At 35.3% G+C, this 13,644-nt stretch overlaps 1 protein-coding gene across 6 annotated transcripts in view; it reads right to left on the bottom strand.

Annotated features, from left to right (window-relative positions):
• Window positions 1–11,475, bottom strand: part of LOC144980141 (TPR and ankyrin repeat-containing protein 1-like) — a 110,545-nt gene extending 99,070 nt beyond the window's left edge. The window contains exons 1-5 of one of the 6 annotated variants that reach the window (XM_078927697.1): window positions 11,364–11,475; window positions 10,473–10,546; window positions 6,817–6,976; window positions 3,302–3,585; window positions 309–474 (exon numbers count right to left, since the gene is read on the bottom strand). In XM_078927697.1, the coding sequence (XP_078783823.1) occupies window positions 309–474; window positions 3,302–3,585; window positions 6,817–6,973 (607 nt within the window). In that variant the 5' untranslated portion in view covers window positions 6,974–6,976; window positions 10,473–10,546; window positions 11,364–11,475. Of the gene's footprint in view, window positions 1–308; window positions 475–3,301; window positions 3,586–6,816; window positions 6,977–10,472; window positions 10,864–11,363 lie in introns of those variants that run through there. The other 5 variants (XM_078927695.1, XM_078927692.1, XM_078927696.1 and 2 more) reach the window with 5 other exon arrangements.
• Between the last annotated feature and the right edge of the window lie 2,169 nt (window positions 11,476–13,644).

Genomic DNA, 13,644 nt, shown 5'->3' on the forward strand with positions numbered 1-13,644 from the left:
GCTTATGATCCTCGGATAAATGCATACAATGAACTAAATGCTTAACTCACTCAATCCTAGAGATTTTTGCTATTTTTCAAAATTGGAAATCAGCATGTACATAGATAGTTTTGTTCAACTACCATTAACATGCAAAAACTAAAAACACTAGCTTTGATACTATGCCTATAATTTGTCTCAGAAAAATGTAATAAATGCATTTTTACATAAGATTGGCACCACTGGAAAATTCCAAGATAAGGCAGAAGTTGGCAGCTCTGATGTTAAATGGCGATGACAACAATTATGAAATTAATTACGAAAATTACCTGAAAGATTTGATAATGCTGTCACCATTGCAGCAACAGCTGCACAAAACAAAACGTGCCATTTATCCCATAAAGAATGATGCCTGGACAGTAACTCGACAGCTACATTAAAGGCCATGTGCCACATTCCTAGGGCCAAAGTTTGTTCCATCAAGCCTAACCATACCTGAAATGACATGTAAATGAACATATTAATCATATGTTGTTTTTTTCAGGCCATGGTTGACAATAAAATGTCCTCTCTAACACAGATATAGTGTGTGTGTGTTTTGTTATTATATTATTGACACATTTCAAGTTTGAACAACTTAGAAACGGTAATAACAATATCAATTTGGCTTTCAACATATTAACCCATAATTTTAACCCATAGTTTTTTTGTTTTTTTTTTCTTCTGTTAGATTGAAGTTTACACAATCGTCAAATTTAAAGCTCCACATAACAAATGTCATTTTAACTAAACTAACTTGAGCATTTTTACAGCACAATATCCACTAAACGTGCTCAAATTGCTTTACAAAGGGTCCTTCCCCAACAGATAAATTTAACATGTAGGACAAGACATGACAGCTTTTAGGCAGTATTACAATTTTTTCTCCCCCACAGAATCAGTGCTGTTAATGGTCAGGTACTCATTTTCCACCAGAGTACAGTGAGAGAATGTGAGTTTAGAGCCTTTTCCAAGGACTCAACTATACGCCACTAAAAGCATGACTCGAAACCTGGACCTTCAAGTCTGAAGACAAGACCACAAAGTCGCATATTTTAAATAAAAAGCTGCAAGCACTTCTCCAACTCTTCCAACAGCAGCATGAGTAATTAATATGATGGCTTCTCTTATTTTTGTCTTCAGGTGACACGTCTCACACAGGGGTATTAAATACTCTGTGCGTCATACGTCCCCATTAAAAATACAAACTCAAGTAGGTTAAATTAGATGATCTTGGAGGCCAGGAAATTGGACCAGTTTTATCAATTTGAGAATGGTTGAAGACTGTCAAGTCAGGAAACTAAATACAATTCTAACATGGCCAGAGAATTTGTTGCTATCATCAAAACAAAAAGGACTGACCACTCTTTCCCTGGTCAGCGCACAGCATACATCGACTTCTGGCTAGTTACAGCGACCTTTGATAACTTCATTAGGTTTTTCTTTGCTCCAAAATCGAACCTTGTTTGCATACATGCCGGGACATGCATAAGGTTGCTTCATCCGAGATGACAATGTTTCTCATGAGTTGTCTTTCAAGGACTTGCTGTGCAAAATCAGCTTATGGTAGCAAATCACATTCTTCCAATACATGCACTAGACGGGCTTTATACAGGAATAGATCCAGTTTCTTTCTATCTTATGCATCAAAGACACGTTTACAGGCTAAGTGACAAATCAGAGCCAATAGGTTGTTCCATGCTTCAAGATCCTATACAGAATAATCCTGCAATCAATTTAAACTCCCCTGAATTCTTTCTCTCTATTTTAGTGCTTTTATCTAGAAATGTATTGAACATCTTGCTCTCACAGGAAAGATAGAAGGTTAAAAGAGTAAAGGTAGACCAAGAAAAACATATTTGAATAGTTTGAACGGCTGGGTGACAAAGAAAGAGAAGAGTAAAATTAGTTTTCTGAGGTTATCTGATCAGAGAGATGAATGGCGTATCATGATCACCGATGTCTGGCACAGACTTGGTACTTGAAGAAGAGAAGATCTAGAATTTTATTTTTTAAATATCAATCAAAATCTCTATCCAATTCTTTGTTTTTTTGGGTTTTTTAAAAGGGTTTTATGGTGCTGGCAACACAGTTGGGTCATATCAGCGCCAGTAAAAAAGAAAAAAAAATGGGATAGTCAAAGACATCTAGCATTACAAATTTTAAGCACCCAATAAAATGTAAGGCAAGGTAACTGGTCCAAAATAGGGAACAGCAGGTGTAGATTACAAGAGAACACTATCAGTGTACTTAGTTTGAGATCACCTTTAAGTCTCGTCCAGACACCAGCGCAGGATCCCACTAAAAGGAATACACTCAAAATCTTATTGAATATATCCAAAACAGAAAACATAACTAATAATACAAGGAAAAAAAATCCTATCCTAAAACTAAATTAAATATTTTACCATCTCAGTCAAGGTGTCCAGCCAGGGGCCAGGACAAAACCAAGTAATCTTCATTCCAAAACAAATACAGAAAGCATGTTGGAATACAGATATGGGGGGATAGAAGTCACAGTAAGTGCCTCCCCAAACACTATGGGAGGTCAGGAACCCCACCCAGAATCCAGCTTTGGCAGCAGCCTCTTATGGTTTTCACACTACTATGTTATGATGATCGACCCAATCAGCAAAGTCTGGTCCGCATTTGTGGACCGTCGCAAACCCGCCAGGTAGCATCGTCACAACATACCATTCGACTAGATGCTCTGCCGTCTCAGGTTCTTGTCCACAGCGGGTACATGATGGACAGTCAGAAAGACCCCACTGATGAAGCGCACTGGCCGTGAGGCAGCTCCTCGACCGAAGCCGATTCTCAGTCACCCAGTGTCTTCTCTTACTGGTATCAAAGCCTGGCAACTTCTCACCAAGCTTAGAGGTTACGTCCTCGCCCCCATGAGGGAATGAATTCGTCCAAACCGACTTCCATCTCGTATGTGCAGCTCTAGACGTAGTCAGGGATTCTACGTACAAGGGTTGCTGGGACTTATTTCGGCTCGAAACAGGGGCGCCGTCCATTATGCGCATCAGAGGGGTATCCCCATTCCCTCTCTCTTTGATCTTACTCAGCCAGTTTCCCGTAATCGTCTCCCTCCGGACATCCGGGGGCTGGATCGCTGCCATTATCGGGCCCCATTCTCTAGGAGTTGTTGCTAGCGTTTGGCTGAACGGTGAAGAAGATGACATGCATAAACATTCAAGTTAATTCTTGGAATCAGATGGCCACTGCATAATGTAATAATAATCATCAATTCTTATCATATTGAAGGATAATATTTTACCTCAGGCTGTGAAGGATTTAACTTTTTCGCTAACTGTAAATCTTTCAAAGCAGTCCGTCTATCCCCAAGTTCAGAGCTCAGCTGTGCTCTTTTAAGCAGAAGGTGGTTAACACAAACAAGCTCCGGTCTCAGACCTTTCTTGTCACAGACAACAAGAGATTGGAGACAACAGGTGAGGCAATCTCTAGCCTTGCCTTTGTCCATGGCAAGACGACTCAAATTTAGTGTTATGTCATTAATAATGTTCAGTATCAATGCCTTAGAGTACGTTTCAAAACCCAAATCTGAAAGTGAAATATATATAATATAGAGAATCTTTAGAGTGCTAGACCATTTAAGGAGCTTGAATTATTATACAAGTCTCACCTCTTATTTTGCCTATGTTTCCAGTTTCATTTACTTTATCACCAAGGCATAATTCTGCCCTGGTAATACAATGAATGAAACTGTGGAAATGATGTTGGTAAAATAAGAGGTGACAGTACAATAATAAAAATAAATCATAATAAAAAATAGTGCCTTACTCCGATTTATTTTTATTTATTTTTAATTTTAAAGGGTTTTACTGTCCTTGCAACACATTTAGGTCATATCAGCACCAGTAAAAAGGAAGAAAATTGGATAGTGAAAACATTCTAGATGTACAAATAAAAGGAGAAAAAAGTAAGACAAATGGGAATGGTTCAAATAAGGAACAGATGTAGATTCCAAGAGCACACTATCAGTGTACTTAGTTTGAGATCACCTAAGTCTCACCCAGACACCAGCACGATATTCCACTAGGAGGAATACACTCAAATGTTTACAAATCAAATGTTAAATAATGTTTACAAATCAAATGTTAAATATAAAAAAATAACTGTGCATAACAGAGAGATGATTTACAATGAAAAAAATACCATCTCCCAAAACTATAACTATACATTCGACCGTTTCCCTCCCAGCCAAGGACTCCGGACAGGGTCAGGACAAAACTAAGTAATCTCATTCCAAGACAAAGACAGAAAGCAATTGGAAGACAGTTATAGGAGTATAGATGACACAGCAAGTGGGAGGTCGGCACCCCACCCAGTTACCTCGATTTCATCAGACTCTAGGCACTTTACATTAAGATAAATAAAGAAATACAATGAAAAATAAAATATAACAATTTCAATTACTTTCATAGCAATAAACATTTTACACACATGATAGGCAAAGCATCATTTACAAAATAGAAATCATAAGGAGAGTTTTCAATTTAGGTTTGAAAGCTGATAATATGTCAGCACTTCTAATATTCAAAGGGAGAGCATTCCAAAAATGAGGTGCCGAAAATTCAAAAGATTGTTCACCAATTTTGCAAGATGTTTTAGATTTAGATAAGATTGTTCTATCACTATTAGGTCTTAGATTTCTACTCTGAAAATAGGGGTGTCCAAGGCCAGATAAATAAAATAAAAATTTCCTTTACTCATTACTCATCCCAACGAGGAAATTTGTCTTTCGCGTCAACTCCAATGGAAGATGGTAATAACCAAGGCATCAGTCGCAGTGCACTGCTGCAAAGTGAGCTAAAGCGAGGTGACTTGATCAAAGCTACACTGTGCTGCGTGTATAAAGCTGATCATATAATATACATCTATTTATTTCAATAATATAATTATATTATAATTAATAATAAAAATAATAATAATAATAATAATAATAATAATAATAATAATATAATAATAATATAATAATAATCATGATGATGAGATAATAATTATAATACTAATGATAATGATAATAAAATAATGACGATAATATTTTTTTTTTGTTTGTTTGTTTGTTGCTTTAGGTCTCTTCCAACACAATTGAGGTTATATGAGAGACCGCTGAAACAAAAAAACAAGCAATCTAACAAAAATAGTACAAATGTAAATCAAAATCATAACCTAAAGATATCATAAGCTAAATTATAAATAACCAAGAACAAACAGGCAGAAGATTTACAGAAAAAAAATATCCCCTGTCAAAAATACAATCACAAACCAAAGAAGCAGGATAGGCTAGTAAAGAGAAGAAGAAACGACATCACTATCGGATCGTACACCCATGCGAACATCATAGGTATATGATTCAAGGGTGATGCTCCCATCCAACCACCCGCAATGACGATAATAATAATACTACTAATAACAATACTAATAATAATAACAACAAGAACAACAACAATAATAATAATAATAATAATAATAATAATAATAATAATAATAATAATAATAATAATAATAATAATAATAATAATAATAATAATAACAACAACAACAACAACAACAGTAATAGCAATAATACAGTCGATCCGCTTAATCGCACACCCTCGGGAGTTCAGGTTAATGTGTCGATTAAATGGAGAAGCTCAAAATAGCATCTAAGCACCAGCTTTCATGTGCCATTCATGTAGGACCTTCACTTCAGAGTTTTCTACGAGATTGGGACTGTCACATTCTAGACATGACCTCATTATAATGTTTGTTTTTTATTCATTTGGGTTTGTTTTTTTTTCTTCTTTTTAAAACTATTTTCTTTTTCAATTTTTTATCGACAACAAAATGTGTAATTATTGTTTGTTAGAACAGTAACCGCAAAGTTTTGATTGCTTTCTATTCTGTGCAAGCTGTTTATGAACCTTATGTCTCCAATCCCACCAATGTAGATCATCTGTCAAGTGTTCTTCTTAGATCAAGGGGCGTAGTTTGTCTACCATGTCAAGTTTTTCAATGTTTGTCAGGGGTCGTGTGTCACATTCCAATGACTCATCCTCATCTTCATTATCTAGGTATTGTCTTTTGTGTGGCTGAGCGGACTCCAGTGGTTCCTGAGATGTCAGTTCACCGCTGATGGGTATGTTGTCAATTGTTACGAATTGATTGAAAGCTTTGGGCGAAAAGTTGAGGGAACAGCATTGTTGATTTCCTATGGCTGTTGGTTGTCACTCCAAACAAAGTGTAGCAATTAAGCGGATGGTGTGCGATTAAATAGAAAAAAAATTCCATTTTTTGGGAATGTGTAACGTATAAGCGGAGTGTGTGATTAACCGATGTGCGTTAAGTGGAGTGAACTGTAATAATAATAATAATAATAATTGGTCATACATAATACAATTGTAAACACTGTTTGATCAAGAAAGAAAAAAAATAACTGAAAAAACAGAATTTCAAGAAATCATGTCAGGAGAACTCGGTTCATATGCAAAGGGACCAAGATCAATTCTGATCTGGGTGCAGTCAACACTTTTTTTTTTCTGACCCCCTGTCCACCCAGAATTAATTGTGTAGCTGGGACTGTTAGATCTGTCAGAAAGTACTTTGCTATCCAAAGTTTGGATAGCAAGCAATTGCTACAGTCCGTTTCATCCTTTAAAAACAAGGGTAAACTGAGACTCCATAGGCCTAACCGCCCTGAAGGATTTTTAAAAAAGAAACAAAACCTAATAGAAGAAGTGGGTTACATGTTTATCTATTCAAGCAATAATTTAATCAAACTGGCATTACCATCCAAAAGCGTGATGGCCATCAGGCACGGTTCAATGTGTACTTGAGCTCTTGGATAAAGCCACACATCTTCCAAAATAAAGGGAATAAGACCATCTGACACAGTAATGTGACTTCCATCCCAAAACGATATCGGTACTGTAAAACGGGAGTCCATGATCTAAGGAAAAATAAAAGTCATTGTGCTCCATAATCGTGCGACTCTGTGGTCTTGTGGTATGACACATGCCTTCTGATCGGAAGGTCCTATGTTCGAGTCCCACTCTGAGTGAGTGGTGTATAGTTGAGTCTTTCGAAAAGGCTCTTTACTCACATTCTCTCACCGTACTAGGATATAAAATGAGTACCCAGTTGTTTACAGCATTGTCTCTGTCGTAAAATTTTTTTTGTAATATCACCTAACTGGTGTCATGTCTCAACCTACATGTTGTTTTGCTGTTGGCTTGGGACCCTTTGTAAAGTGTTTCGAGCACATTTAGAGTACGCATGTTTTTTTTGTTGGGATTTTTTTTTTCCATTCCAAAATTCGAAAACTAAATGTTAAAAGTATGAAATTTCATCCATATTCCAAGAACTCTAATGGGTCTCAAATCAGAATTTTCAAAAAGGAGGAATATATTGAGGGTTCCGCGGAATGCACATTTTATAATAAATAATGTGGAACTAGCATTGACAGCACTGGTAAAATATAGAATTATTAACATACAAATAATACTATAAAAAGGAAAAAAAATATTAAAGAACAAATATATTTGTTTATATCACTTTGATCAATTGTATCTATGCATCAAAGTTTCACAGAGCATTTAAACCTTTTTAAAACCTATAAGCTCTTAAATGATACAATACGATATGATGCAAATAAACATGGATAAGTCCCTTGCTGCAAACAGATTGTTTACAATGATCTTTGAAGATGTATTGATAATATAAGGGCCTGGACCCCAAACAGAAGAAAATAGTGGAGAACTTGAAATACTGGAAATTTGAGACCCATGAATTCTAGAAATTTTACTTTAAAAAAACAAACAAAAAACCCCCCAAAAAATAACTCTTTCAGATCTTTCTTTTTTATTTTAGAGCTGTGTCATTGATCATTTAAAATATAACTTTCTGACAATGTTCAAATCCTTGATATTGCAAATTATTTGATGAACAGAAAACAAATTCTACTTTGATGATGAAAAATGACTTTAATATGAAAACCAAATGTGAATACTAAGTCGACAATGCCCAAACATGCATGGTAGGGCAGTCAGGATTCGATTTAGTGAGCAAAATCCAATAACTGTGAATTTATGGTAAACTACAGGCTTACCACAACCACAAGCAATTTGATTGATCAATGTGCCAACAAAGAATAAAAAGATCCAATATACCATGATTTTGATTCTTTTTTATTTACAGACATAAATCTTATCATATCCTTTCATTTGAGAGCTAAAATAGGCTTTAAAGAACCTTTAAACGCTCTTTGTAATTTCAATACGTCGATGACATTTTTCAAAGTTGACCAACATACATTGTAAATTTGACAATGTTCAAATCATTGATATTGCACCTTCTCTGATGAAATGAAAACAAATTGCTACTTTGATGATGAAAAATGACTTTAATACTTAGTATCCATTATTTGTGGGTCAGTTAAGTCATTCTCTGTTTAAATATTATGAATTAAATATTACTCATATTTTGCTGATACAAAATTATTTTGAATCATTTAACTTTCTATTATTTGGGAAATAATGATATAACATCCATTGATCCACTGTTACTGTCAATTCTGATTCATTTTGATTCTTGAACTAACCGACCAGAAGTCTATGACCTATGACAAGTGCTCAAATTATTTTTCATTTTAAAGAAACAAAAACTTCAGCTTTTATATTGTGAAATATCCACTAACTTTCCTCATTCTACAGATGATTGTGGTGACTGAATGTGAGTAAAGAGAATTTTCCAAAGACTCCACATTGCACCGCCCACAGCAGAACATGAACTAGGCACCTATCCATCTGAAGGCGAGTGTCATACAAGACGAAAAATACACTTCCCATAAAGAAGAAAGGCAGACATTGAAGTTTTATGTTAACGTTAAGCAAAAAATTAGACACTTTTCTGAGACGGCTTGTTAAGTCGAATGACTAAAAATAATAAATATCATTGCGATAAAAAAACAAGTCTTTGTCTCATAAAAATCTGTATGAGTAAATTTGATATTTTAAAATTGCTTTTTATCATCTTTGTAACATTTCCTTGCACTTTCTTATTTTTTGGCTGAGTTTCATGATATTTGTAGCATTTTACATTTATCAACGAGCACACTGATGTTCTTTTGGGTTGTTTTTTTCTTTTCCTTTTTCAACTCAAAGCCTAGTTTAATGGATTGGAAGTTTCAATTTAATTTATGAAGAACGATAATGTGGACATTTCAGGCTTCCCCTTTGTCAACATAACACGGTGAATGAAACACTAAAGACGAATGGGAGATGAAAGAATGGCCATTCCATTTACACTTGTCTCACTAATGAATTCATACAGGCAGAGCTAGCTAAGCTTGTTGTGAAATCCACCCATGACTCAAAGGACGATCTAACATATACTGTGAGCTGTACAAACGACCAATTGTCATGAGTTAAGAATCTCATGAAATCACCATAACAAAAATCTATAAAAATGTTAAAGAAGGATCAATGAAAATGTCTCTGGATGTGTTAAGTCAAGATTGAATAGCCAAGAATGAAAATGCAGTTGTTGACATCAAAGGGTAGACTTCGATCATCAAAGTATAGTCACATTCCTGACAAAGACTGCTTAAAGTCAACTTCTGAGGACCAAGCGAGATTGACTTCGTCCGAATCCCCTTGGCTGATTCTAGTTATATCCTCTGCAAAGAGTTACTTGATTGCCAAAGGTTAAATGGGGCTCCCGATAGCTCAGGATCCCAGGTGAAGTTGAGATTTTTATTCTGACACCCCCCCCCCCCCCCCCTGTCCAACCAGCAGTGATTGAGTAGCTGGTACTGTTAGATCTGGTGGAAAATAATTTGCGAAAGACTAGCGTGGTATTCAAAAAGATAGCAAGCAATTGCTATTGTTCGTCTCATGCTGTAGAGACTGGGATAAAATCCATGTGCCTCATGGCTCTGAAGGACAACTACACAAAGGTTAAATAAGTACTTAGAACATAAAAGCAAAATCATTACTGAGCAATTAAAACAGATAAGAACCTTGTCTCTGCTGGATGATATATTCTAAAGACATACAATGTGATCTCGAAATCAGGATACTCGCTTATCGGGAAACTGAATTTTTCTATTGATGCCTTTCGGTAAAATACTCACATCCACCAGCTGGATATAATGTATGAACAGACAAAATTTGTAAACTTAAACGTTTATGGTGTGATTGGTAGAATTTCGTGGGAACTAAATATTAAAATGGCTGTCCTAAACAATAACAAAGAGCTGAGAGACGTCAATTTAGTTCCTTCTATATAATTTACCTTTCTAATATAAACCTTTGATGTCTCTTTATTTTAAAACAAATCTTTGCAAATTGAAAATTAATTTGAATAAGGTACAGTTTAGAAAAGAATAAATAATTTACAAGTGATAAAGATCATTTCCATTAAAGAGCAAAAGGATCAAAACTTACCAGCACTACTGACTTGACCAAGTCTAAGCTTTGCTCTATCTACCTCTAGGTGTTTAGAGGAAGGTTTCGTAAATCTAAGTGAGAAGTTTAAAATTCAAACATAAACCAGAACTCCTCATTTAAAATGTTAAGTTTCACTTCAATCAAAAAAAAAGAACGCTTGCTGACGTTAGAGTTAAAGATAAAAGATGATTTCTTCTTCTTTACAAACGGCCTTATGACAAATGATTAAAAACTGTCCTTCTTTGGTTCACTTTTATTTTCGTTGAAATCAGTAAAACAATCAAATCGAAATTGGAAGTGCAATGATTAGATGGACGGTGGTTGATCGTATTGGCAATTTTATCAAACACTATAAATTATAAATATGACTGACGACATTCTCAGTTTCGGTTTGGGAAATTGAAACCGAAACTTCGAGGGAACATTTTACTTTTACTCTCAAACTCAAGTGTTAGGCCTCCCTTAGTGTTTTAATTTCTCAACATGAGCATTAAGGGAGATATAATGATAGGTTAATTTCATATAATTACGAATTGGTGTAATAGCAACAGCACGTTTGTCCACTTTGGGAACAAAAAGGGAGATGGTGGAGATAAATGGAGTAATACTCAAAAATTCATCTCTCACTCTCTCAAAACCACACCCCTACCACACCACTGAATGGAGAACAACACGAGACACTGGGTCAGCTACCTTAATTCAATTTAATTTAAAAAAATATATTTCCATAAAATTCCACGAGAAAGAAGAAAATGATTCAGGTTGCAGGCTGTATTCTGTTTCATTGATCAAATTACTAAGCCACGTCCGTATGCCACCCATAGCTAACATAATATTATGACATATGTTTGAACGAAAACACTTTCAAATCAAACATGAAAAAACAACCTTTTTAACGATCAAATTTTAAAATGTAGATGATGGTCTAGCATTAAATCAGTGAGGGACATGAAGCGTCCACCGCCATTCTTTAGTTTTTCTTATTACTCATTATGTCATGAGGTTGCCAGATTATTTTTCAACAAAATGCCAGGAGAAGACTCAAAAAATGCCAAAACACTCAAAAAAATGCCAAAGTCTGTTGACTCCCACCCCCTCTAAGAAAACTACTCACTTTTGATAGACAATTTACTATCATATCCTGGTGGCTTGCGTGTTTTCTTTTCTTTTTTTTCTTTTTTTTTTAAATTATACTAAATTTCCCGTTGGGGTAATTTTTTACCTACTGACTACTAAGTGGAGTGCTAAACCACTACACCACGGTCGAGAAAAGGTGTCATTTGAAGTATAATATACAAGAAAAGAAAATGCCAAATGAAAATGCCAAATGCCAAATGATTTTTCTAATGCCAAACGGTTTTCAAAAATGCCAGATTTTTGGAATCTGGCATTTAAAATGCCAAACTGGCAACCCTGTATGTCATGTTTATTTTCCATTTCCAAGAAATAAGAGAAAGATCGATTCTCATTAGCAGTCACTTTGCTCGGTAGGGTTAATCGAGAATCGATACTAGATAGATCGCATGAAGGTCCGGAGCTTTCGCGGGTTTTCTCTGAATTTATATTTCGCAATTTTAAATATGCAGTATCATTGTTTCCCAACTGTCATTGTTTATCTCTATGATATCAACTCGCTAAGTCAGTTGATATAATATGAAAAAGTCAACACAACACACAACCTATGCCTATAGAGCAGTAAAATTAGGTGCCCCAAACGTAAACAAAGGTCTAGAAGCATATGGCAAACCACATGTTCCTGTCTTGACAGCTCACGTTCCAATGTAAATTATAGAAAAAAATAACCTTTAAAATTTGGCTGTTAGGTGGCAAAAGGAACACATATTCATAAATACTCGATCATGCATCAAATAATGTCTAGATATGGATATTTTATGGAACAAAAGGTAAAATTTATCAAAAGTTCCAGTCTATCTATTTTTAGACCAGAGCAAATTATTGCGCTGGTGTGAACAAGACGGGAATTATTCGGATCCTGGTTTTCAGAATAATTTAGCCTTATATTATTATTTCTGCAACTGTTAGAATTTATGTAAACATATTTTCAATACTAAAAGTGTATTGCCTACAACTCAAACTACAAAATTGGGAGACCTATATTGTGCGTAAATTATTCCGGTCCCTAACGAAAATCACTGGCAACTTGTTATTGTTTACGTTTAGGCCACCTAATTTTACTGCTCTATGGTTCCTTCATTGGCTGGAAGACAATCTTTGTAATTGAACTCAGGAAGTAGTCCTGGATGGAAACGCACTGTTTTTTGTTTTATTTTTTATTTTTTTTTTTTTGGGGGGGGGGTGTTTTTTTTTTTTTTTTTTTTTTTTTTTTTTTTTTTGGTAGGGGGCGAGGGGAGGGAGGGGATTACTTCAAGGATCTGCCCTTGGACCGCTCTGGTTTCTAACACCCATGAATGACTTATCATTATCATATCAACCAATACATATATGTGTGTAAATGAAAACAATCTGTGGTCAAAAACATCACCGGCCACCGACCGCCTCCCCGTTTCCAACCACTACGACCTCCCTCCACCCACAACTGTCCCCATTGTAGCCAACACACCTGTCCATACAATGAAGTCAAAACATTCACGTCTACAATTTGCATCACAGAATGTACGATCAGCAAGAAACAAAACGATTCTAATTAATGATATGGTTGTTGAGAAAGACATTGATTTATTGATTTTAACGGAAACTTGGCTTCATGACGAAGAAGGAAACATAGTAAATGAAATTGTGCCTGAGGGTTACTGTGCCCAAGTCCAAAATCGTTCGTCAGGCCAATCTGGTGGTGGTGTACTTGCTATTTATAAAAAAGGACTCAACATTCATAGAGTACACAATGAAATTGAATTCAAAAACTTTGAACATATTGAGCTCATGGTCAAAAATTAAACAAAAACTTATTGAATCTTTTAATCTCAGACAACATGTTAAAGAATCTACACATCAGAAAGGGCATGTTCTTGACGTTGTCATCAATAACAACAGTGACAATTCAATAACACAGATCCAACAGACTGACTGTGACCTATCCGATCACCAGCTTATAACAATTGAAACTGAGAACTCCAAGCCACGCCATTCGAAAAAGACAATTTTGTATAAGAAAACCCAAAACATTGATTTACATAAATTTAAACAAGAT

The sequence above is a fragment of the Berghia stephanieae genome, chromosome 9 (assembly GCF_034508935.2).
Source record: "Berghia stephanieae isolate SIO BIC M18660-M18661 chromosome 9, UCSD_Bste_1.3, whole genome shotgun sequence".
Lineage (NCBI taxonomy): Eukaryota > Metazoa > Mollusca > Gastropoda > Nudibranchia > Aeolidiidae > Berghia > Berghia stephanieae.